Raw genomic sequence first — 27336 nt, forward strand, 5'->3', positions numbered from 1 at the left:
GCTGTTCCTATGCTAAGCCAACAATATCTTCAAATATAAGAGGATTACATAGAAAAACATAGTATGAAATTCAAACAAAAATATTTTAAAAAGTAATTGAAGTCATAAAATTGAGTCAAATTAAATGCTTTGGTAGGGTATACACTCTGATTTTATTTTTGAACTTTACCTGGAAATATAAAATTTCATTATGCATTATTTTTATTTTTAATATGCTTATTTTATGTCGCTTTTTAATTTGACATATAATTTTTTGCATGACTTTAAAAAAAAAATGCACAGTTAAAGATAATGGAAGGTTTTTGTTTTAATTTTTGTGAGATACTTTTTAAGATTTTTTAGAATTTTCTAACATAATAAACTTGAAATTAGTTGAAATTAAATGGAAACTTCATGATTTCTATTTTTTCAGCATGGAGGCATTGTTCATATTAGAGTTATCTTTTTTCTTGATAAGTTATTTTCACGCGTCACTTGCCCCTTATACATAACAATTATTTATAAGTAATTCTTTGTTGATAAAAATAGTTTTAGTGTAATTTTTTATTATAAAAATATTTATATTCCTTTACAATTTTGTAAGCTTCTGTTCTTCTTTGTATATGGGGGTCTTGCAAAAATAATGATTTCAAAATAATATTAAATTACCATGTTAATTTTTCTGGTCTGCAATATTTTACAGAGCAGGTTTTTTTTATATTGTATCATTAGTTTTTTTATTTAATTTTAACTTTGTTTTATTTGTTTTACTTTTTAATTTTTTTTTTAATTTTCAATATATATATTTTTTATTTTATTTTATTTATTATACTATTTTTGTATTAATTTTGAATAAGTTTGCCTAACAAATTTGATTTAACATATTCTCTAGTTGCGTTCACAAGACCATCGCTATGAAACCAATTGTATTTTGTTTCGTTTGTTTGGTGGCTTTTATTGTGCACCAAAGGTTCTTTTTTATTATTATAATATTTAATTAATAGTTGTTATCAGTTATCTTAATTATCAGTAATTATTAATGTAATATTCACTATTGTATTAATATATTAAAATAAAATATTTATCAAATTTATATTACTAACTTCTAAAAGTATATATGCATATATGTATTTATATATAAATATATATATTTATATATATAATTATGTATATATATGTATATATATATGTATATATGTATATATATATATATATATATATATATATATATATATATATATATATATATATATGTGTGTGTGTGTGTATATATATATGTATATATGTGTGTGTGTATAATATATATATATAAATATGTATATATGTGTGTGTGTATATATATATATATATATGTATATATATATACATATATGTATATGTATATATATATATATATATATATATATATATATATATATATATATATATATATATATATATATATATATATATATTCTAGACTGTTTTCAATAGCGTCAACCGTATTTGGGCACCAACCAAATTAAAATTTAAGGACCTTTTTCTTTTTATGTTTTTTACAACAAATTGCAAAAAAAATACTTCTGCTAAAGTTTGCCGGAACAAGGGGTACTGGCATCCAAATTTTTTTCCTAGGATAGGCCTTGTATATACATATATGTGTGTGTTTGTGTGCCAACTTAAAAACAAATAGCTTGTTTAAATATTTTTTTAGTAGGTTGTATTCACTTAACTTTTGAATAATTTTTTAGAAGATAATTTTTGATTTGAAAAACAAAGTGATAAAATTGCATGAAAATGTTATTTATATTTTAAAGGACGACTGCACAATTGAAAATGATGTAAAAAATCAGTTTGTTAAAGTTCACATTGACCAAGTAAAAGTTTTTTTTTTTTTTTTTTTTTTTGTAAAGATAGTAATGATGTATTCAATCAATCATATCGATCATCAATCATATACATTCTGAAAAAATAATTTCATGGATATTTACAATTAGTAATTCTACTAACCCTTAGTAAACACCGATCTTTTTATATATATTTAGTAATAATTACAAGAATAGTAATGATAATAATGAAAATAGTATTTATAATAATGAACAAAACAAAAAGTATATAATAGTAAAAAAAACAACAACAATTATAATAGTAATTATAATTATAATCAAAATAATAAGTCACCTTTTATAAACACAATAGCTAAACATACATATAAGTTAGTTACAAATAGTTGACTGATAAAATGTAACAACTAAAAAGAACATAAAACAGTTATTTAAATTGAAAATAATAAAATTAGAATAATAATAATAAAGTTAAAAATAATAATAACTGTGATTACAATAAATATTTAAAATTAAAAAAAATAATACTATAACAAAAGACAAAACAAAAATATGATAAAAGTTAAAGATAAAATAAAGAAAAATAAAAAAGCATTAAAAAAATGAGAAAGTTTAATATTGTTACACGCATACAAACATAAATATACAAACATAAATATAAAGATATATACATATAATTACACACATGCATGATACACACATATTTGCACATAAATACACACATGCGCGTACATTCATTCACATACATATGTATACATACACATATAGATACATATACATATAGAGCTTTAAAAATATATACATTTTTAAAAATGTCCAACCAACATAAAACTAAAAAAAAGTACTTACCGAGTACTTACCAAAAACAAAAAACAAATGTCCCTCAAAATTAATAAAATTTAAAAATTTTTCTTTTTCGTTTCTTCAAAATTTTATAATTTAATTCTTTTTAATTCGAATATTTTTTACTTTTAACTTTGGTTTTTTGTCTTTAATTTTTCTTTTCTCGTTTTTTTTGTTGTTTTTTTCTTTTGTTAATTTGTTTGATTTGATTTTTAATTTTTTGGTTTTTTGCTTTTTTTTTAATTTCTTTCTTTTTCTTTTTTTCACTCTCTTTATTTTTCTTTTGTTTATTTTTTCTTATTTTATTCTTTTTCCTTTATCTTTCTTTTTTTTTTTTTTTTTTTTCCTTCAACTTATTTATAAAATCGTTATAAAAAACCGTCTGACATTGGGGAAGTCTCTGCACTGTCATGATTAGTATTATATTTAGTGTTAAGTTATTTTTATTAATATAAGTTTTTATTTCTTAAGTTATAATGAATTTTTAAGATTAAAAATGTATATAATATTATAAGAAAATATATAAATAGGCCTAATTTGTTAACTTGCCTACATTTTGCATTTCAGCTTATGCCTTCTTACAAAAAAACTTCTCTTTTGCGGTAATTTTTTAATTATTTTTTATTAAATTTAATTTTATATTGTCAAACTTTAACTATTTACTGTTTTTTTTTAGCATTCTTTCTTCATTCTTTCATTTATAACCTGTTGCTTTTTTAGTATTCATTCATTTATAACCCGTTGCTTTTTTGCATTCATTCTTCATTCATTTATAACCTGTTGCATTTTTAGCATTCATTCATTTATTTATAACTGGTTGCTTTTTTAGCATTCATTCTTCATTCATTCATTTATTTATAACCTGTTGCTTTTTTAGCATTCATTCTTCATTAAAAGCAATCCATCAGGCAAGATTGCAAGTTGAAAAAGTGCAGCATCAGATGGTTCAGTTGCTTGCATCATCAAAAGAAAAAACAAGAAAAGTACTTTTATTAGTTTTATAAACAAAGATTATTTAAAATATTTTTGAATACTTAAACACAGAATAATCATTTATAGTTTTGCTATAAATGATTTTAACTCTCTGTTATTATTATAAAATATTTATACATTTTCAAGAAAATTTATAAATATTTATAAACATTTTCTAAATCCTTTTTACTGTCTTAGTTCACTATTATTTAAACAACCTACAAATAGAGGTCTGCAGAGCTAATAAGGTAAAGTAAAGTGAAATCCAGCGCACCCACATGCATATGCATATATGTATGTATGTATGTTTGTATGTATGTATGTATGTACATATATATACATATATAGATATAGATATATATATATGTATATATATATATATATATATATATATATATATATATATATATATATATATATATATATATATATATATATATATATATATATATACATGCGAGCTATCTATTTATTCATTAAAAAATTGTCTTTTTTTACTCGTTACCAAACTTGTAGTGTTACAATAATACAAACATAACAAGCATCTTTTATCGCATCGTGAAAAAATTCTTTAGACAAGCATTTTCTTTGGGCTTTAACTCAAGCTATCCATTTATTCATTAAATTTTTCATTATTCATTCAATAGAAAATTGAATAAACAAAAAGCTATATAAGTTTTTGCTGTTTATAAAAAACATTTTATATTTTCTTACTGTAATAGAATGCGGGAAGTTAAATAATTATTACAAATGTAAAAGTTTCCACAATTATAGTGTTAACAATTTTTTTAACAAAGTATTTAATTTTGTATTATGTTTCTTTATTTAGCTCAAATTGAGAAAAATTTGTATAATTTATTTAAAATTATAACTAATATTTAAAATATATATAATTCATGACAAAATATAAAAATTATTACTCAATAACTTTGTTAGTAATAATTTCAAATTATATATATGAGCTAGAGCAAAATAAAATAAAAAGCAGATTAAAGTTTGCACAAGAATTTTTAATTTTATTAATAGAGAAAAAAAAAGGTATATGTTTATGAAAAATGTATACTTTTGTGAAAGCTGTAAATTGCTCCCCTAAACCATTTTAGGAGAATTTTTACGAGAGTTAAAGGTCTTACTTCAAAGGGTCGGCCTTTGGCAATGCCTATCTAACTGCCGATCTAAAAGTGTTTGAGGTCGGCAAAATGGTTGACCACGTTTCTATGTTTTATGGTAACCCCTTTGTGTCAAAGAATTTTTGCCAACCTGATGCTGATCTTTAACAGTTTGAGGCCGGCAATTTCATTTTACCTAATTTCAAGGGCTGCCTATATGTTTATATATATATATATATATATATATATATATATATATATATATATATATATATATATATATGATATATATATATATATATATATATATATATATATATATATATATATATATATATATGACTTTGCTTCTGATAATTGATAAACTTTTTCAATAATAATTCAATATTTAATAAACAGGGGTTCTTATAATTAACAGCAAAATATGTAACAGTTACATAAGAGTCCTTAAATGTTTTAAAAATTAATAAATTTTTTTAACTTTATCATTATTTAAAAAGCTGATCTGCTTTAAGAAAATGGGAATTCTGCGGTATGTGACATTAGACTGACTAACACCCTGCCTTTATTATACTTAATATCTCCATCACCATATATTTCACTCGCCATACTTAGTATTTCACTCACCATACTTAAAACTTTGTAAACTGATTTTTATTTATTTTTGTAAAAAAACTTGTCAAAAAGTAGCTAATTTTATTAAAAGTTATCGATGTTCACATAAAACTTTTTAAAAAAAGCGAAAAGTGTTTCCAACTAAGGTTAAGCTATAAATCTGATTTATTCTTTTTTATTTAAGAACACTGAAAAAGAGACAATTATATTGCGAAATAAACTTATGCGAGAGGAATTAAAGGTTCTCAAACAAAAAATTCGCTACGGTAAGATTTATGTTATTTAAGTTTACTATTTAAATTTGATATAAGTTAGGTTTTTTTTGAAGTTTTTAATTTATTTATTTTTTTTTTTACTTTTTTGATTAACTGTTAAATTGAAATTAAAATTTAATTAAGAAAATTATTTTATATAATGACCATAACTCACTGTTTACCATAACTCACTGTTGACCATAACTCACTGTTGACCATAACTCACTATGGACCATAACTCACTGTTGACTAGAACTCATTGTTGACCAGAACTCACTGTTGACCAGAACTCACTGTTGACCAGAACTCACTGTTGACCAGAACTCACTGTTGACCGTAACTCACTGTTGACCAGAACAATTATTATTTTTATTAACTAATTTCATTAGATTTTTCTAACAGTATTAATTTTATTGATGATATATGTGATAATGATGTATATAAGATTTTTTTTTTTAATTTAAAATCAAAAAGTCTTTATTAAATTTGGATCTAGAAAGAAGTGCTTCTTCAGAACAGAATGGATGGCTATGTAGTCGAGGTTTAAAAAATTAGACAGTTTAGTTTTTTTTTTGTATTCGTTACTTAAAATTACATGATTTTTTTAAAGTTACAAAGTTTAAATATTTATTTATAGAATGTCTATGAAAGTAATAGTTTTATGTGTAATATTTAGAGAATGAGTTAAAAAAAAGATTGAAAGAACTATCTTTGAGTCAAGAAGCCATGGGAGTCAGTCACAGCCTTCACATTCAGAGAAGGCGAGTTTTCATTTCTTATCTATTTAGATGATTTTTTTTTTCATTTTTAGTAGTAAATAAAGATTTATTGATGATTATGGTGATGTTTATAGATAATCTTGGTTATCTTTAGGGAGCTTCTTGTTCAAGTCAGTGCTCAAATAAACCACAGAATACGACAAATAGCAGCTGACCTGATCGATATTTACACAATTAAAGAAGTATACATGATTAGTTGGTTAAAGTAACTGAAAAAAAAAAAAACGCAACACAACAATGTTTTAAATAAAATGAATTTCTTATTGTTTAAAATTGTTTTATAAAAAAATGTTTAAAAAAGTACAAATTATATGTCAAAGTAACATTCTCTTAAGAACTTTTACATGTGATATAGTTTTCTAAAAATTTATTTTATAATAATCATTATTTTTATGTTTATCATACAATCAACATAAAAATCATGTTGATCAACAAATATACGTAACAAATTCACTTTAATCACAAAATTAAAATTTGAACAAAACCTGAATAAAAAGTTGAATGTTAGTTGCATAATGGAAGTTTGTGTAACTTAGTAGCGGGAATTAAATCAACATAAAAATAGTGCAAATTTTTATTTAATAAAACTTTTTTTTTCACTAAAACAACCATAAATTATTTTTAAATTAAATTTTTTCACCGAGATCCTTTTCCAAATGACTGAAAAAAAGGTAATTTTTTACTTTTTCTCTATACATTATAGTTTTTGAATTGACTATGGAAAACAAAAATGTCCATAAACAGACAGATAACCACTTTGTTTTTTATATGAGCATATAAACAATGGTTTGTTGCCAAAAAGTCTTGGAAATGGTCTGAGGATCATTGATGTCCAGTACTTATTTTGACCCCCTGATTCTTTACATTGTTTACAGCTATTAGGCTCAGATGTCTATTGAGATTTTAAGATTTTCCTGAAAAAAAGAAAGAAAACTTAGATTTACAAATAAAAGTTACAGATGAAATTTTGAAAATTTATTTTCGATTTTTTCAAATTTAAATTTTTAGGAAAAAAACAAGTTTAGTTAATTACATTTTTTTTTTATCAAAGTATTAGTTACATTAAACTGTTAGTTACATCAGAAAATATATCCTTTATTGTTTTTTTTAATTTATCGCTATTATTATTTATTATTATTTTTTAATTTATCACTATTATTATTTATTTTTATATTTCTTAAAATGAAAAAAAATTGGACTTTTTGTTTTATGTGTAGCATTAAAGTTTTATTTCATCAAATCTTTTGTTTGTAATTGTTTTATTTTTTTAGTTGCCAATTAATGAAAAAAATAAACGAGAGTATGCAATTTGTGGAGTCAGATTACCAAACTCTGAAGATTTTAATGGTATTGATAAGTTTCATAAAATATTTTATAGTTCAGATTTAATAAAATATTCTTAGAGCTAATTTTAGAGCTAATTTGTTGTGTACATTAAATAGGATGTGTGAAAGTAAGAAATTTGTATTTGATGATTATGTTACAGTTTTGACTATTTCTGTGATAAAATATTTTATAGAAAGTTTACTGAAATTTACTAGTCACATTTAGAAAAAAAAACTAGTCACATTTCTTAGGTCTTCACATTTCTTAGTTCTTTGCATTTTTTAGTTCTTCTAATGAAGAACTAGTCTAAATGTGAAAAATATTCTATACAAGGATGAATAAAAGATTTATATATGTACAAAACAGAATCAAAAGTAAGAAGGTGTTGAGCACAACAATTGACACTTGGTGATCTTAACAGATGTTAACTTTGCATTAAATTATATAAACCATATTCAAACATATACATATACAAACCATATTTCATAAGAGATCAGGAGTACCTATGAAAGGTTTTTAGTAGTAGAATGATAATCCGAGAAGATGTAAAGTAGAGAACTCAGTAAGAGTTTTATCATTAATTGATATAGAACAATCAACATTATTGCCATAATTATTAAAAGTAAAATTTAATAATTTTTGTCGGGATTAACATTCACTAGCCACTGCTAGCTCCAAGTATCACTTAATAGATATCAGATTCAAGATCAGCTGCCTGTTCTAATGGATCAAAAAGTGATGATTTTTTGTCAAGACTGGTGTATTGTTCAATTCCATCAACAATTAAAGCTATTTTAGAGATAGGACAGAAAGATCATTAATGGAAACAACATGGAATCAAGGATAGTACCTTGTGGTATCACATATGCTACTGGAAATGTAGAAGAGTTTTAGGTCAACTTTAATACTGAACTTTGTAAAAAAATGGTTCAATAATTATAAAACCTTTTCCAGATAATCTATATATAAAGAACTTATGGAGAAGACCATCTTGCCAGACTTCATTAAAAGTCTTTGATACATCAAGAGCAATACTCATTGCCCCTACATCACTGCTTCCATTTAATGTGCAAAAGTAAAAGGAATAAAGTCAGTTTTAATATTACCAGGGTTTAAATGGTATTGTATTAAAATCACAAAAGTTAAAATCTGTATTGATTGTCATTGAGTTATTAGACTCAAGATAAAATATAAGAAGTTTGTTAACTAAGTTGTTAGAATCATGATAAAATATTAGCAGTTTGTTAACTAAAGATTCAAATGTTTAAAGATCTAAAGATTTAAATAATAGTTTAAGATCTAGATGATAGCTTGAGGGATCAAAGCAATCTCTAGATTTTTAAAAAAATGAATGCATTTTTAGCTGGCAAGAAAATAAAATTTAGTTGTTAAACATTGATTACCTGATGATGATCAAATAAATTAAAATATTAAAGTTAAAATCATAATTTTTAATAATAATAAAAATATTAACATTAGAAATAATAGTAATAAAATAGTTTTATAAAGAGATTTTGTTTCATAATTTTAAGATCAATATAAATATTTTTTGTTGAATAAGAACTATTGAGTTTAGTGAAAAACTCAGAGTTTATGGTTTTTAACAAATATAAAGACCAGAAGCATTTCCAGATATTGCAATTCACAATCACTTAATTCAAGATCACTTAATTCAAGCCTTGGATTAACCATTGTTAATGACACTGTTAAAGATGTTAATGACACTGTTAAAGATGTTAATGACACTGTTAAAGATGTTAATGACACTGTTAAAGATGTTAATGGTACTGTTAAAGATTAAAGATGTTAATGACACTGTTAAAGATGTTAGTGATACTGTTAAAGATTAAAGATGTTAATGACACTGTTAAAGATGTTAATGACACTGTTAAAGATTTACTAAAAGTCACACCTGAAATAAAGTCTAAGATTTAGTAATCTAAAAATAATGGACCTTAGTGTCAAAGTTAGTGTCAAACCATTTCACAGAATAATGGACCTTAGTGTCAGACCATATCTGAGAATAATGGACCTTAATGTCAGGCCATATCTATTAGACATACTACAAAAACTTAGTCAAATAGACAAATACTTCAAATTACTCCAACAGATTTTGTATTACTAAAACCTGATAGTGCTTTTCTAGTGTTGGACAAAATGATTGGTTTTTTTTTTAACATCAAAATTATAAGTTTTAACATTTCAAAAGTAATTTTATGCTGAAAGATAAATTTAATTAACTTTATATAATTAACTTTAATAAAAACCAATCTATTTAGGGAGTTTATATTAATTTACAAATCACTTTGATACCCTTGACATAGTTTTAGTTTCTAATTTAGAGTGTTGTGGGATTTGTTGAGTTGTTATTGATTGGTTAGTGATTTGTGATTGTTTAGAGATTTGTGATTGGTTAGTGGTTTCTAATTTGATAGTCATTTGTGATTATTTACTAATTGGTTTTGATTTCATTTTTCTAATAGAATTGAACATGTAATAATTTTATTTTAAGTAACAAATCTATTGTGTATATTGTCTATTGTTGTTCCTCACAAGTTTTGGTCTAATATTGTTTTTAATAAATGATGAACTAATTATTTTCTCTTTGTTTTTTCTATTTGCTGAGAATATCCTGCATAATCATACCTTTCATTTTAAAAATCTAAATTGTTCATTAGTTAAATTTATGTATAATAAAAGTAATTGATATATATTAATTCAATTATTGTATGTGTAATTATGTGCTATTTATTGTATATATTTATTGTATATATTGTATATATGTATGTTAGTTTACCGGCTAAATAATGAATTAAGCACTAAAACCTGCAGTTCAATCTTTTTTTTTCTTGTGTACTTTTTTTGCATATGTTTAAGATAAGTTATAATTGTTTTTTTTTTTTTTTTAATCCTTATTTACTATTTGTTTTTATTCTTTCAATTAGAATTCCATATGAGTGACAGGTAAAAATATGTGAAATCATCCAAAAAAAATAATTTTCGACACCCTTACGTCTCAGACTTTGTTTATTTTTACACCACTTGCAGTCCATATCAAAAAATAATAACTGCGAAAATTTTAGTTAAAAATACCAATGGGTTCCAGAGATATCGTCACTTGAAATAATGCTGACTCAGCATTTTAGTGATTTTCTGGATTGACTACAAAGCAACTTTGACATACAGTATCTTCATAATGGCTTGGAGAAGTTTCCTAAAATTTGGTACTCTAATAGATTTTAACTTGAGGAATCCAAAAAAAGCACCCTCAAGACTCGATTATCTCAAGAAATGCCTCATTTGTCCAATTTTGTTCAAAATTATTGACTTGTAAATTAATGATTTTTGGAGGTAAAATAAAGACTGTGGCCCAAAATCCCGAGTAAAAAGTTTAATTGTATATCATTATTTCATCTTAGGTCTACTGAAAAAAATTAGATTCATCAATTGTCTCTCTAATACATGATCAAAATTTGCATTTAAAAATGGTGTCTTTTTAGAAAAATTTAAATTTTGTAACAAAAGCAATTAAAATATTTTGTAAAACATTTATTTGAATAAAACATCAAATAGTGTTATTTATTGACTAGTTTAGGATATTTATAGTCATGGGCCAAGGAAGACGCCCTCCCCTCCCACGGGAGGCCCCCACGCCGCCCCCCATCTCCCTAGATTTTTTTTTTTACATAAAATGAATAAATAATAGTTGATTGTTAAAATACATTTTAAAAACATATTTTTTCAGTTTAAGTTTGAGAAACAGTTTATTTGCGTTACTTCAAATCAATAACTACATACCTCTTATTTCAAAGATCTTTTTACGATTTTAAGTCATAAATTTTAAAACCAAAGATATTCAAACGTTTTTAAAACATTTTGACAATCAATATCTTTATGTAGTTTTAGACTAATATAGTCATTAACATAATAAGATGGGAGTGATTTGTGATTTATTTAAACCCCCACCCCTCCTTCTCAGCCTACAATTCAAGAATTTGAAAAAAATAAAAGACATTTTAAATGCAAAATAGGTAAATAAAATAAAAACAAAATTATTTTAAACATAATTAATTTTTTTTTGTAACCAACAGTTTATATTCTTCAAATCTAAATCAGATATGTTGTATGTACGACCTGATATTGTTCGCGGTGTAGAAATTAGGCATATAACTTCAGAATTGAGCACCCAACACTCATCAGTTCTCATTGGCCAAAAGAAGTTTTTACCTGGTCCATGTGGATGCATGAATCTGACTTTTATATCAAGCTCACTTACATCTTCAGCAATCCCTACCCACCAAAATCCATCATAAAAACATGCAATATAATCCATTTTTTTAATATTTAATGAAATATCTACATAATGTTTGCTTTTTGGAATGATATCAAATATTTCAGTGCATGCATCAGTACTTATTTTTTTATAATTTATAGTGTTTGGAGCAATTGGAATAAAATGATGATACATCCTTGTGCCAGGAACTGTTCTTCCACCTAAATATCTTTTTTCTAATTGTGCTCGTGTTTGATCAATTTCTTCTTTTGAAAATAACTTAAAATAAATTCCATTTATCTTGGCTTTACAAAAGGAGTACATTAAATTAACATCTAAAATCTGCCCAGTAGTTATTTGTTTTAGACTTTCTTGACATACTACTCTTTTAACAGTCCCACCAATACCATCACAGGGGGATTTACCATGACTGGTAGCAAAAAATACCCATTCAGCATTTAAATCAAAGTCTTTACTGTGATGACAAAGATTGATAAAATTTTTAAAATTTTTAAATTGTGCTGCACAACCATCGGAAAAGTATTTCACACTTGATACATCAGGTAGATTTTCTTTGATATATCTAGTTATATCTTCATGAGTCTTGTAAATAAATCCTGTGTCATGATCAACATCTTCTGAAAGGTAACAAAAAGATTTATGTTTGAGAAGTTTGTTCTCTATAAAATAAAGTACAATTGTATAAAGTGAGCATTGACTTTTGCTCCAGTGATAACTTTGAACCTCATCCTGAACAACATATTGATAGTTTTCAGCAAAATCTCCTAAAATTGAGCATTCGTTTTGGTTAAGATTTTCTTTACAGTTTTTTAAGTATCTACTTTGTGTTTTTGCAATATATGAATGAGTGGTAAGGTTGTCAATGCTGTCACATAATAAATCATTAAATTCATCTAGTGGCAATGACTGTGAAAGTAGTGTTGTACGATCGGTACTCTGCCATTGCTTAAATACTACATCTTCTTCATGCTCATGGTCCATAAACTCCTGCACTAAAAAACTTTTTAACACTTCAATACCAGGGCATTGGTTACATCGATGCAACATACATTCTGCATTTTCAAGAGAGCAAACAATCAATGCCATGAAATCTTTATAACTTTTATTCCACCTAATGGCATCAATGAGAAATTTTGTATTTTGGTGATGTATGCAAACACATACATTGTGGGTACCTGACGCATTAGTTGTAATACACCATTTAGGTTTAAGAGTACAAAATTTTGACAAACTGACTTTGACGTTAGGGTAGTCTTTTTTAAATGCAACATGTAATTCATTAAGATTGAGTAGCAATAATCTTTTTTGAACATGTTGGTTTTTCTTAATACTTACATAATCTTTTTTTCCTGGCATCATTCTTGAAAATTCATCACTTTGATAAAAGTTAATCACTAAATTAACTGTTTCTGGTGAAAGTGGGTTTCCAGTTTTTTTTCCGGGTAATGATAGAATTCCATTCTCATTTTTAACTTTTCTTGCTGTTCGAACAAGATACTCAGACACTTCAAAGTAGCTTGATATCTTTTTACGTGTCCATGATTTTGGTGCGAGTGTTAACATTTGCACCTTATGGCAATAAGAGTCAGTCTCTGAAATTTTATTTTTTTATTTCATACATTAAAATGTCTAGATCATGGTCATTGTTAATGTTGTTGTTTAAAATGGGGCTTTTTATTTCTGTTGTTAAAAAAGTTTCTTTAATATTATATGTTAATGAGACCATTTTTGCAACTCTGTCAATAGTGTTCTCAAACTTTTGTTTTGCTACAGGCAATTTGCTGTGTTTGGAAAGACTTTTTAGTTTGACTGGTGAAATTCCAAGCAATTCTATAGTGGTATCTAACTTAATTTTTTTCTCACTTTTGGATTCCCATTCCTCCTGTGAATTTAAATCTTCATCAGTTTCTATTGCTTTTTTGTAACATTTACTGCAGAATTTCCAACCTGGGGTTACATAAACATTTTTTTGCAAATAGTTTGCCATGTCTATGGAAATCTTTATATTACCTAAAAAACAAATTTAGTTTTACGTGGTTAAAATAACTGAAATTATCAAACATTTTATAAATAATAAATTGTTTTCTTTTAATTTCCATATCAATTCCGTTGTAAATAAGGTAAGATTACCTTTTATAGCAATTTTTTTACTTTCCTTGTGTGTTCCAAAAGGATTGCAACACTTTGTAATTTTTCTCTCAAAATATTTTCCATAGAATTGCTCATGATAACAACATATAATTCTTATTGAACTATACTTTTCCTTTAAATTTGCTCGCCATATTATTTCTTCTTGTTTTTCACAAGGAAGATCTTTAAATTGAACAAAACCTTGTTTTCTTGAAAATCCAGTTTTGTGGCAATGAATGTTAAGACTTTTTCCAATGTCACATTTCTCCATATTAATTATTTTTATTATTTATTACCTAACAAAATAATATAAAAACTATAAAATTAAAAGTAATTCTTTAAGAAAATACAAACAAGTAAATACCTTTAAAAAGAACAAAACAAAACTTATGTTTGTTTTTTATATAAAAGGAGGTTTTAAGTCACCAATTTGAAATAATGAAAATTTTTTTTTTCAAAATTAAAATTAAATTGTATGTTTTTGCATTATTTATTCATTTTATGCACAAAAAAAAATCTAGGGAGATTGGGGGAGGGGTGTAGGGGCCTCCCGTGGGAGGGGAGGGTATCTCCCTTGGCCCATGACTATAAATGTCCTAAACTAGTCAATATATGACACTATTTGATGTTTTATTCAAATAAATGTTTTAAAAAATATTTTAATTGCTTTTGTTACAAAATTTAAATTTTTCTAAAAAGACACCATTTTTAAATGCAAATTTTGATCACGTATTAGAGAGACAATTGATGAATCTAATTTTTTTCAGTAGACCTAAGATGAAATAATGATATACAATTAAACTTTTTACTCGGGATTTTGGGCCACAGTCTTCATTTTACCTCCAAAAATCACTAATTTATAAGTCAATAATTTTGAACAAAATTGGATAAATGAGGCATTTCTTGAGATAATCGAGTCTTAAGAGTGCTATTTTTGGATTTCTCAAGTTAAAATCTATTAGAGTACCAAATTTTAGGAAACTTCCCCAAGCCATTATGAAGATACTGTATGTCAAAGTTGCTTTGTAGTCACTTCAGAAAATCGCTAAAATGCTGAGTCAGCATTATTTCAAGTGACGATATCTCTGGAACCCATTGGTATTTTTAACTAAAATTTTCGCAGTTATTATTTTTTTGATATGGACTGCAAGTGGTGTAAAAATAAACAAATTCTGAGACGTAAGGGTGTCATGGTCTGGATGATTTCATATATTTTTACCCTGACATCATCTTTATTATTCTTGTTATGATAGTTATATTTATTATATTTTTTCTTATTATGTTAATATTGTTAAATTTTATAGCCATTTACAATAGTTATGTTTTAAGGGAAATATTTTGTTTTTTATTGTAAAGTTGCAAAATAGTAGTTAAAATTTTAAAAAATACTACAGGTGAAGATGAAACAATGTTAGCTGTTGCTGTTGGTTATGTAGCACATTTAGTGTATATGATGGCAAAGTTTACAGAATTGCCTCTAAGATATTCCATTTGCCCAATGGGTTCTCGTTCTTCTGTTCAAGACCTATTAACTGATAAACTGACAGACAAAGAGAGGGAGTAAGACTTTCTTCATTCATTATTTAATTATCATTATTTGAATATTATATAATTTTTAAGTATTATATTATATTGTTATAGGTTATACAATACTATATTATATTTTAATATAATATCATTATAAAAATATTAATTAAATAATATTTTTTTAAAATACAATTAAAAAAATTATCTTTAAAATTTTTTATTAATAAAATAAAAAAACTTTAATGCACATTTTAGGTTCCCTTTATTTTCAAAAGGGAAAGATAAGTTTCAATTTCGATATGGAATGTTTCTGTTAAACAAAAATATAGCACAGGTATTAAAATAATTTTGGTATTTTGTGGTATTTAAATAAGTTGGGTATTTAAATAATTTAATTTTGAGTAGAGTTTAGACTATTTTACTTTAACTTTGACAAAGAATTAAAGTTTAAAAAAAAAAGAAGTGAAAACCTTTTTATATCTCTGTAATATATTTTCTTTATACATAGAATACTGTTGGCTCAGAGCCAAACCCTCAGTCTATGTATGTACTGAAGCCCTCAACTATGGTTATTTCAGTATGATATCATTAGAGGTACCCAATGTTCAGAATAAGGCACAAAAGTTAAATTATAACACAATTTTCCTCCTGAAATTGCATATTTAGAATGACAGAAATGTTTAAAAAAAAAAAAACATTTCAAAATTTACGGCCATACAATTTAATGCAATTTCTCAGGAAAAGTACTATATACCATTCAACTTAAAAATATCTTAAATTGCTACTAATGAATTATTATTACTTTTAGTAAATGTATTTTAAAATTAAACCAAAGTATTTCATGCAGAAGGAACTGTGGCAAGTGCTTGAAAAATACAAGAATCACTTGAATCATAAAATATACCTATTAAGATATATCTTGAATACAAAATATATGATATTATATATTGTTTGTAGAATGTTGAATAAAAAATATAAAATATTGAAATATAAAATATACCTTGAATAATAAAAAATTATTACATAATTTGATTGTAGCATATGTTAAGATTTATCAATGTTTGCTAAGGTAAATTGTTGCTAAGGTACATTGGAAATTAATTTACCAATGTTTACTAAGGTACATTGTGAATTGATTTTAGAGTAGTTATAAAAGGTCATTTTGTTTTGAAGAAAAATTTAAAATTAAACAACTAGATTAGTTTTGTGATGATCATTAAATTTAAAAATTATCAGCATCTGATTTTTTCCAATTCCTCCAAACTGAAACAAAGCCTTGGTTTCATCTGAAAGTGTTGGCTGTTTTTTTGAGCTCAGTTCAGTTGTGACAGGAACTGGATTAGCAGGTTGCTAATGTCCATAAGGTGCATGAACAAGTCTAACAAACATCAGTCCAGGATGATTTCCATGAATTACCTAACCTTACATTCCTCAAAATCTTGTTGTTTGCTTCTCCAGCTTCTTTATTAGTCAACCTAATAGGGGAATGCAATTTACAATAATTGCTTGACCATGACAAATAATTTTATGAAGTGTTGGAGGAATCTGATATGTACAAAATGAGGTGCTTTTGATTCCTTCTGGTCTACATTTAGACTTGGCTATACAAAGGTAAAATGGTTATATAACTATGATTACCAGGTTGCAATTTGGCCAGATATTAGCATTTGAGATCAAGCATTCCATTTTTATATGGTTATAGAGATGCTTTGAAGCATGATTGTCCAAGATAAATGCCAGTGCATCTTTAAAGTTAAAGGCTCTGGCTTTGAATTGTCTTGACTGCTTTTGTTTCATAGTTGTAAGGCACAGTGGCACTTTCCAACTGTTATGACCATGTAAAATTTCTGCCCTCCAATAAATGGGGGAGGGGGTGGTAAATATCACATGATCAAAACTTGGATAGCTAGTTTAGTATAATTTGCTAGAAAAATGTATTTTTTTAACTTATTGCCCTCACATTCAAGGCACACTTTTTAGGGTATTTTTATTGTTAGGTCTAATTTTTTAAATTAAAGAAAATAAATTACAGTGTATATTTCATATTTTAAAGTAAACATTTTTTGATTTTAAAATTTTGAAAGAAGAAAAACTAATAATAGAATTAAAATAATTAGAATTTTTTTTCTTCAATAAAAAGATTGCTGAGTTGATGTAGTGGCAGTCCTTGCATGTTCTACCTATATCAATCGACGTATGTTTACTCCTCACATGTTCTACCTATTTTCCTAGATCTAAGTGCACTCCTGGCATGTTCTACCTGTTGTAGTTGATGTAGTCTGATTTAGTGAGGTAAGATGAAGGTGTGCTAATATGGCTTCACTGGATAACGCTTTGAGAGATGGAGTTGCTTTGGTGGCACGGTTTTGGACTTTTTCAATTTTTTCAACGTTGAGTGCAGAAAGATAATTCCACACAGAAGCAGCATACTCAAGGTGAGGTCTGACCAGCAATGTGTAGACGTACACTAAAAAAATAAAACAAATAAAACTGAAAAATAAAAAACATTAAAAAAACAAAAAAAAACATTCAGCATTAAAAAAAGTTTTTTTTGTGAAAAATTAATGTCTGACTTTGCAGTTTTTGACAATCTCCTAATGAAATCTAACTCTATGCTCAGCTCTGGGTTCTATGCTGCAAGGCTTTATATTCCAAAAGTATAAATTGTTTAGAAGCTTATATTGTTGTATAAGAACTCTATCTCCTTTCCATCAATTTAATTTTTCCAGTGTTAACATTCATGATCTTACATTTTTTTACATTAAATTTCATTAGCCAGGCTTGCACCCATTCTCATTCTACAATCTCATCCAACAAACTTGTCCAGATTTGATTGTAAAGTTGCTCTGTTTTCAACAACTTTCATGTGCTTTGTGTCATCTGTAAAACTTATCAATTTTCTTGACTTGCCTTTGCAAAGTCAAGAAAAATCAGGTCAACTGGTTTCTTCTTTGATTTGCTATGAGTCAAAAGTCCATTGTTTCTAAAAGATTTGTGACAAATATTTTTAGAAACAAAACTATGCTGAATTTTGGAAAGCAGTTTGTTGGTTACCAAATAATTGATCCGATCTTGCATTACTTTTACCTACTTTTACCATTAATTTGCATGGAAGTAAGCAATATTGGTCTATATTTTTAAATAGCTGTAACATTAGCTGTAATCCAAGGTAGTGGAACCTTATAAAATTTTTTCTTTATTGATTTAATTTATTATAAATATTATTGATTTCTGAATTAGTAAATTAAATAAAATTAAGGAATAACATTCTTGAACATTACAATCCATATATCTTGCCAATTTATGTTGTTTTAAAATATAATTATTTCATCATGTTTACTGTGTTTGTAAAGGAATATTTTGCTGTTAAAACTATTTTCTGATTACTAATGCTTAAATTATTCTGCCAGCTAAGAGATATATTTCCTAAAGAGGCTGTATAAAAGGGTGGGTTTTATATTTTAAATTTTAGATATGGGAGCAATATTTTTTATGTATTAGGATATTAAAAGAGACATGAATAATTTTTTTTTTCTTCAAAATGTTTGTCTGGGGGTGCAGGGCATGTATGTAAAAAGTTTTACTAAAAACTTATCAAAGTGGTACTTTTTTGCCTTTTTTTTATAAAGCTTATGGAAATGCAATCATCAAAAAACAGTTAGACATAATACAGACATAAAAATAGGACTTTTGGTGCTATTTTACTTGAGACCATACAAACATGGTAGACGTAAGAGAAGTGTCTACCATTATGGATTTTACATATATATATATATATATATATATATATATATATATATATATATATATTTAAATGTTAGAAATGTAAATATATATATATATATATATAAATATATATATATATATATATATATATATATATATATATATATATATATATATATATATATATATATATATAAATGTTAGAAATGGTAGTGCGCTTAATTATTTAATTATGTAATAGGATATTGGAAGAAACATGAATCTTTTTTTTTCTCTTAAAAAGTTTGTGTGGGCGCTTGTCATTTATAAAACTTTAACTAAAAGTTCTTAAAAAGTTAGTATAACAATGTTATTATTGTTATTTTCAATGTACATTATGCTACTAATATAAAATGAGGTGAATCATAAAACATGGTCATCAAAATTTGTAGACTTAGGGCTTATATCCTCCTCTCCATTAATACTAAAAACCATAAAAATTGGTCAATAACAGGAAATGGTGTATGATTTTTTATTTGTTATAAAGTATTTGTTAAAAAGTTACTAAGATAATAGTTTCCTGACGATTTGCTTTTTAAACGTGTTCTATTAATTATGATCAATTTTGAATCCTAAATGTTATTAAAAAAAAAAACGAAGCATTTTCTTGAAATGATGAAATTAACAAATTCATAGCATGTATATAAAGGTAGTCTTTACCTACAAAAAAAACTACCAAAATTTTTATAAACAAACATAATATCCATTGTTACGATAATGTTGCGATAAATGGCCAAGTCTACTCAAGTTTCAATAGTATTAAAATGCCCTAATTTGCATGAGCTATTAGGTAATGGACTCAAACTTTGTTCATCAGAGCTGTCTATGCTGAGAGACAATATGGAATTTTGTTGCTTGATTGACCAGTTACACATTTGAGTACAAGATGTATGTATATACCAATATTTATTAATTTAAAAAGTATTTGGATGTCAGCAAATTCTACAATCTTGTTGGTCTTAGAAAAATATACAGTGGATAATAATGCAGTCTTGTCCTTGAATGGAACATTGCAAAAGACATTTGAAAATTGAAAACTACAAAAAAAAAAGAAATATGTATAAGTTATTTGACTTGACAAAATGTAAGTGCAAAATCTTTTGCTGTAATGACAGTTGATGCAACGGTTGTCTTTTTAAAGCCCATGTGACTTGCATATGTCCAAAAGTAACAAAGACACCTTTGCTGGAACTATTTTTCCTACAAGCTCTAAGAAATAAAATTGGTTACAAAAGTTCCTTACAAATAGGATAAGTTGAAGTATTAGAGACATATCGGTTAACAAGATATTTGGGTAGAAAAGATTCAGACTCTAAAATTCCTGGAACAAATAATGCGGATATAGCTAGATGCTAAAATATTACAAATATATTTCTCTAGTGTAGCTGTATTATTAAAATTAATTAACATAATTTGAACACTTGTTTTCTCTTTTAGCAGTAGAATTTCAAATAAGATGCGATTCGGACATTGGCAACAAAAATGCAAATAATTCAGAAAAAGCTGGCTTATGTTTGAAAAAAAATTACTTATATATTACCAGGGTTTCACTAGCAGCTATTAGCTATGAGGTATCTAGCAGAGCTATAACTACTAAGTTTTAAAAAAAAAAAATTCTATTTTCATTGATCACAACAAAATAAAACGAAGTAAGACTAAGTTAATGAAAGAAATCCAAGGCCGAGCTGAAAAAGCGGCAATGAATGGTAATATTCAATGTATTTTATTTTATTTTTTTGATGGTCGAAAAGAATAAAGTAAGTACATGAAAGAAGAAGTTACATCCATCGAAATCATGGAAATTACATCTATCGAAAAAAAAGAAGAACATTATTTAGCTTGTTCTGAACTTGGAGGTTAATACCAATTTCATTTCACTAATAATTCTAAAGAAAGAGTAGAAACTGCAGCTGAGCAAATAGCTGATAATCTTTACGAATGGATTGTGGATCATGATATTGGAGACTTTTTGGTTGCCATTGGTACAGACTAAACAAATTTTGTTTAGTTCGCTTTTATTCCATTTCCAAACACTGGTCGGAAAAGAGGTGTTATTCACTACCTTGAACATAAATTGGATAAAATACTAATGTATATAATGATAATTTGTGCTCATCATATGAATGAAATTCCTCTCTGACATCTTATGATTCAGCTTGACAGAAAAACTGCATCGAAAAGTAGTTTTTCTGGTTCTATTGGAAAACTTATAGGTAAGCTAGCTTCAAAGTCAAAGATAGAATAATAAAAATTGAATTTCCTAATGCAATGATAGAACTTGACTCTTAATTTGTTAAATCGCTATCAGATGATCAAAAGTATCTTTATGAAATTACCCATGCAATTAACGTTGGGGTTTTTCCCGAAAATCTTAAAGGCAAAGAAATTGGGTCACATTCGCATGCAAGATGGTTGAATTTCGCAAATAGAATATGTTTACTTTGATGTTCAGAACTTGTACTTTCAGTTGAAGAAGCATATAATCTTCAACTTCTGGTAGAGTTGATTGTTGGAGTTTTTGCACCACTTTGGTTTGAAGTGGAAGTGGAATGAAGGGCCTAACCATATACTCAAGCAATTAAAACTTCTTTGTCATCAAAAACTTCAAGTTAAAGACGTTGTAATGCCCTATGTTTTATCATCTTCATGGAATGCTCATAGTGAAAATGTTCTTCAAGCATTGTTATGTTGTCTAGAAAAAACAGAAAGACAATTTGAAGTTAAAACAATTTTAAAATTAAGAGGAGATTTAGAATATGGAAACACAAATGTAAGAAGTAGAAAACATATACATAATGAAAATGCTGATTCACTTTTTGATCTATTTAATTGGAGTTTAGATGTACACGAACCTTTACTTACATATTTATTGTCAAAGGATGAATTTTTAAAATACAATGGTACTCTGATGTATGTACTTTGTTTTCCTGTTTATGGGCAAGCTATTGAAAGATGTGTCCAAGAAGTCACAAATGCTTCTCAATCGGTATTTGGAAAAGAAAGAAGAGATGGGTTCATCAGAGCAACATTAGCATATCGAGAAATCATGTCCCTGAACCAATCAAAAAAATATCTGTTTGAATTAATTAAGGTAATATAAATTTTTTTAGTTGTTTTATTTTGGTTTGGGATATTATTTATGATCACAGTAAATAAAATTTAACGTTAACATATTGTATCATTTTGATAACATTTTATTTAGGACCAATAAATTTTCAACCCTTCAAAAAGTTTGTAAATTTCTGTAAAAACTATATTATTTAATATTTATAGAGCAAATAAGTTTTTTTCTTCTTCTAATATCCTAGAGCAAACACGGTATACTTACGTATACTTTTTTGTATGACCTTATAAAAAGTAGCACCCAAAATTATGTTTTATTTTAATGTCTATATTATGTCTAGTTGTTTTTGATGATTGCATAGGCTTGTAATTAAAGAGCAGAAAAGTGCTTATTGCGTTTTCAGCAAAACTGACATTTTTTAGAAAACCTGCGCCCTTACAAATTAAACTCTTTCAGAGAAAAAAAATTATTCACGTTTCTTACAATATCATATAACATAATTAAATATTGCGCGCACTAACATTTCTAACATTTATATTTATATATTTTATTATAAAATCCATAATGGTAGACAATTTCTCTTACGTCTAGCGTGTTTGAATGGTATTAAGAAAAGCAGCACCAAATATTATGTTTTATTTTTATGTCTATATTATGTCTAACTGTTTCTTAGTGATTGAATTCCCATTGGCTTTTTAAAAAAAGGCAGAAAAGTACCATTTTGATGAGTTTTTAGTAAAACTTACATTTTTCAAACACCCTACACCTCCACTTGACAAACTTTTTAATTAAAAAAAATTAATTACACTCCGGAAAGTTAAAGTCACTTGTCAAAATTAAGCTGTTATATGTTTTGTATCAACTGAGTATTTAGGGTAACCAAATTATTATATTATTATTAGAGCACAAATTATTTCATTTAATTGTACTGAAGCAGTTTACGAGTTCCTCTAAGCACAATAAATTCAACCTACTATAAATTTTTCTGATTTTAATTTTATTTCAACACAAAGTTGTTCGGAAAGTTTTTGTTCAGCTGCGAACTGTCTAGTTCACCTGCCATTGTACCGTTTTGAACATAAATTGCTACACCACCTCTATAACTGATTCTATCTTTCATAAATAGCATATAGTTATTGATTGATGGGGTTCAAGTAAAATCGATTTTATCTTTTAATCGAATTTTTTTTTTTTTTTGCTATCTTGCTTTTTAATACCCTTTCATACTTCATAGCTTCGTTACCACAATAAGTTGGGTACAGCAGATCTGCGAAATACACTTCTTAATTTAAAAAATCTTTTTGAAACGAAATTTGGTTTGAGATTGTAAGTTTTTAATTTTTGTTTAATTTTCTTGTAATATTGTTTCTTGAATTTGCAATTCACAATTTGTTGAAAGTTGCTTTTTTTCAATGTCAGCCAATAATATTTTGCCAATAATATAATAATAATATTTTTAGAAAACAATTTTCTCTAGTTTAAATTTAAACTTTTTTTTTTTTTAATTTTTTTACCATTATTTCTTTATTATTATTTTTTTTAGTCATTTTTATTTTTATAACTTCCTTATTATTTTTACTTGAAATAATATTTTAATTTCTGATTATAAAACCCTGTTAATTTATTTGAATCGCGATGGCTGTATTTCTTATTCGATTTGCGAATCAGTAATAATGAAAATTTGTTATAATGAATTTTAATCAAAATTTAATTATAGTTAATCATGATTAATTTGTTATATTTAGTGATTTAAATAATTCCCTTGATGCTCGATCTGGTCAAAATCAATTTGCGCTTGGTAATCCTAGCCACCGGCATTCTTTACCTTTTGGAGCAATAAGTTCTGAACCAGTTTCATTTCAAAGTAGCTCCTCACTTAATAAAGAAAACTATTTTTCAGGACTTCCAAATGTGCACGTAAAGGCGCATCATCAACACCGTTTTATAGCCAGGAAAAATGTAAAGCCTAAAATTCATAAATCGCTTAGCCTTCCTAATGGATTAACTTCAACGTCTCCAGACCTTATTCAAACGCCGTTCGAAGATATATTACGGCAAAGCCGAGAAATCCCTGATGTAACGCAAATGCATTCCTCTATGACTGCTATATCAGAAATAAAAGTTCACGAACAACTTGGTTCGGATAAAAACGTTGTAATGAAATTAGATGCGCGAGTAATTAATCGACAACTTAGTGACGCTCTTATTATTCCAGACCCTTTTGAAGAGCATCATTTAGATTTCGAAGAGCGTCATTTAGAAAATATTTTAGTGTAGATTCTTTTTGCATCGTTTGTTTTTACTTACTAATGGAACTACTTTATGACCTTTTGTGTTTTAGATTGTGACATGACTTATTTGTGACGTCGCATTAATTTTAATATTTATAATTGTTTAATTGACATTTTTCCTTCCTTTTTTTTAAATAAAACTCATTCTTCTTTACTTTTTCTTTATCCTTGACTTGAAGTCAAAATGTATATAACAAAAAAAACAGATATAACAAACGGTGGAAAGCTAACACTTGAAACTGCTGCTTACGACCTCTTGTCAGTCGGCGACGGTTAATTGGTCAAAGAAATGGTTTTGTGAGATAAAATCTTGTACAAAATATAATAGATGTATTATAACAAATTTTAATAAAATATTTTTTTATATTAACTTTAGTAAAAATACTTATCTCTTAATCTTGTCTCATATTGTCTTAAAATTCGTAAACATAGTATATAGTTTTGTAATGTTCTTTAATTTTTCACACACGCTAAATATATCAATATATGACTGTGTGTGCGTGTGTGTGTGTGTGTGTGTGTGTGTGTGTGTGTGTGTGTGTGTGTGTGTGTGTGTGTGTGTGTGTGTGTGTGTGTGTGTGTGTGTGTGTGTGTGTGTGTGTGTGTGTGTATTAATAAAAACACTTATCTAATTTTATTCTTCAACAGCTTTTTTCTCCAACCTACTGATGGAAAACAACCTGTTGAAGAAAAAAATTAGATAAGTGTTTTTACTAATTTATTATTGCTCTGTTCTTTAAGAACATTGAGCACTCTATTTGTAGAATACACTAACATAATTTACATTTATTTATATATATATATTTCTCTGTGTGTGTATATATTATATATATATATATATATATATATATATATATATATATATATATATATCAGCATATGGCCTTGTAGTAAAACGTATCATCCCCAATAATAATAACAAAATCATTATTAAATGTTCAAGTGCTTATTTACAGTTTGAAAATTCTGAAGTAATACTGACGAAATACCCCGAAAAAGTTATTTTGGGAGGTAATTCTTGACGCATTTAGATGTCCATTGCAAGTGATTTTGAAGTTTTTCGAAACCGTCCTTGAGACTTTTTTCACTTGTAGTTTTTTCTACTTTTTTTTTTAATTTTTTCTATGGTTGGTTAAGGTTTTCATCAAAATTAGGTTCAAAACTTTGTCCTTAAAAAAAAGTATCAAATGAGTAATAACTCTTTACAAAATTTTTTTGTAAAGAGTTATTATTCATTTGTTACATGTTAGCATCATTTGTATGAGAAAAGCTGACGGATCCTCATAAAAAGCATTAAACAAGGTACAAAAGGTAATACTTAAATTCAAAACTTAAATTCTACAAAAGGTAATACTTAAATTCAAAGATGACAATGTTCCTTTGGTACACGGTCGTTTAGAAGAAAGTTATACGCAAGCGCAGTGTCAAATACAAGTATTAAAATTTTAAAGATGGTTAGACCTTTAAATACAAAAAAATTTTCTGAGTAGCAACAACATATTTAAAGTTTTACTTAGTGGTTATTATTTGTATATTTTTGATAGAATGAAATAATTATAAAGATAATTGAATTGTTGATTCAAAAATGATAAAAATAAGATAAGATGTTTTAGTATATAAAAAATTGCGGTTCTCTGCTACATTTATCTAACTTCCAAAACTCTTTTTCTTAAAATCTGAGCGTGATAATTATTTTTTACTTTTATATTTAAAAGTCTTTTTATAATTATTGCTCACTTTTTTTTTTATGCTCGATTAAAATTATTTTGAAAACTATTCAATTTTTTAAATTTTTCATTAGTTCTAATTAATAAGTATCGTGTTTATTGTATTAATTGACATGTTTCCATAAAATTTATTTTGTATCCCTAATTATATGTAACTTTATAACATCTATATTATTTTGATTTTTTGTTGGTCAAAAGTTAATGCTTACTGCTTTTTTTTTTTTTAATTAATGTAATACATTGATAATTTTCTTTGATAATTTTAATTTTTGTTAACATTTATTAACTCTAAATTTTTAATTTTGAAAGTACTGATGAAAAAACAAATAAATTAGATATTAAAAAAGATGCATTACGAACGAAAAAATACAGCATGAAATTCCAAAATCATGGTAGAGAATCTCTGAAAAAACACGTTACAAATCTATTTTTCTTAAAAATGTATCTCATCGTCAAATAGCCAATAAGTTAAATATTAACTATAACAACACAATGGTTGATGAAACATGATGACAGAAAATTATCATCAAATAAACAGCAAAAAGCAAGGATTGCCTGGTGCAATCAAAATAAATATTGACCTAATTGAAATTGGCGAAATATTATACTCTTAGAGAAATTAAATGTTGAGGTAGATATGCGAGAATTTCATGTTATGCTACGGCGGTCACCCCAAGAGTGATTTGACTTGAATTGTACATGAAAACAAACCAAGCAAGGTAGTGACAGTGTAGGCATTTGGGCCTGCATGAATTATGCAGGACTTAGATGCTATCAAATATTTTAAGGTCGACCTAATGCTAATAGATATATTGAAATTTTAAAAATTGCCTTCTTC

The 27336-nt window shown here is 26.1% G+C and overlaps 1 protein-coding gene across 1 annotated transcript in view; it reads left to right on the plus strand.

Moving 5' to 3' along the window:
* Nucleotides 1-25167, plus strand: part of LOC100200601 (UV radiation resistance-associated protein) — a 41182-nt gene extending 16015 nt beyond the window's left edge. The window contains exons 5-18 of the mRNA XM_065788308.1: nucleotides 584-687; nucleotides 872-949; nucleotides 1776-1835; nucleotides 3213-3247; nucleotides 3523-3628; nucleotides 5526-5607; nucleotides 6092-6136; nucleotides 6272-6356; nucleotides 6469-6556; nucleotides 7646-7721; nucleotides 15519-15684; nucleotides 15907-15985; nucleotides 23715-23806; nucleotides 24226-25167. Of these exons, the coding sequence (XP_065644380.1) occupies nucleotides 584-687; nucleotides 872-949; nucleotides 1776-1835; nucleotides 3213-3247; nucleotides 3523-3628; nucleotides 5526-5607; nucleotides 6092-6136; nucleotides 6272-6356; nucleotides 6469-6556; nucleotides 7646-7721; nucleotides 15519-15684; nucleotides 15907-15985; nucleotides 23715-23806; nucleotides 24226-24757 (1628 nt within the window). The 3' untranslated portion in view covers nucleotides 24758-25167. The remainder of the gene's footprint in view (nucleotides 1-583; nucleotides 688-871; nucleotides 950-1775; nucleotides 1836-3212; nucleotides 3248-3522; nucleotides 3629-5525; nucleotides 5608-6091; nucleotides 6137-6271; nucleotides 6357-6468; nucleotides 6557-7645; nucleotides 7722-15518; nucleotides 15685-15906; nucleotides 15986-23714; nucleotides 23807-24225) is intronic.
* The last annotated feature ends 2169 nt before the right edge of the window (nucleotides 25168-27336 follow it).

The sequence above is a fragment of the Hydra vulgaris genome, chromosome 01 (assembly GCF_038396675.1).
Source record: "Hydra vulgaris chromosome 01, alternate assembly HydraT2T_AEP".
In the NCBI taxonomy this organism is placed as follows: Eukaryota; Metazoa; Cnidaria; class Hydrozoa; order Anthoathecata; family Hydridae; genus Hydra; species Hydra vulgaris.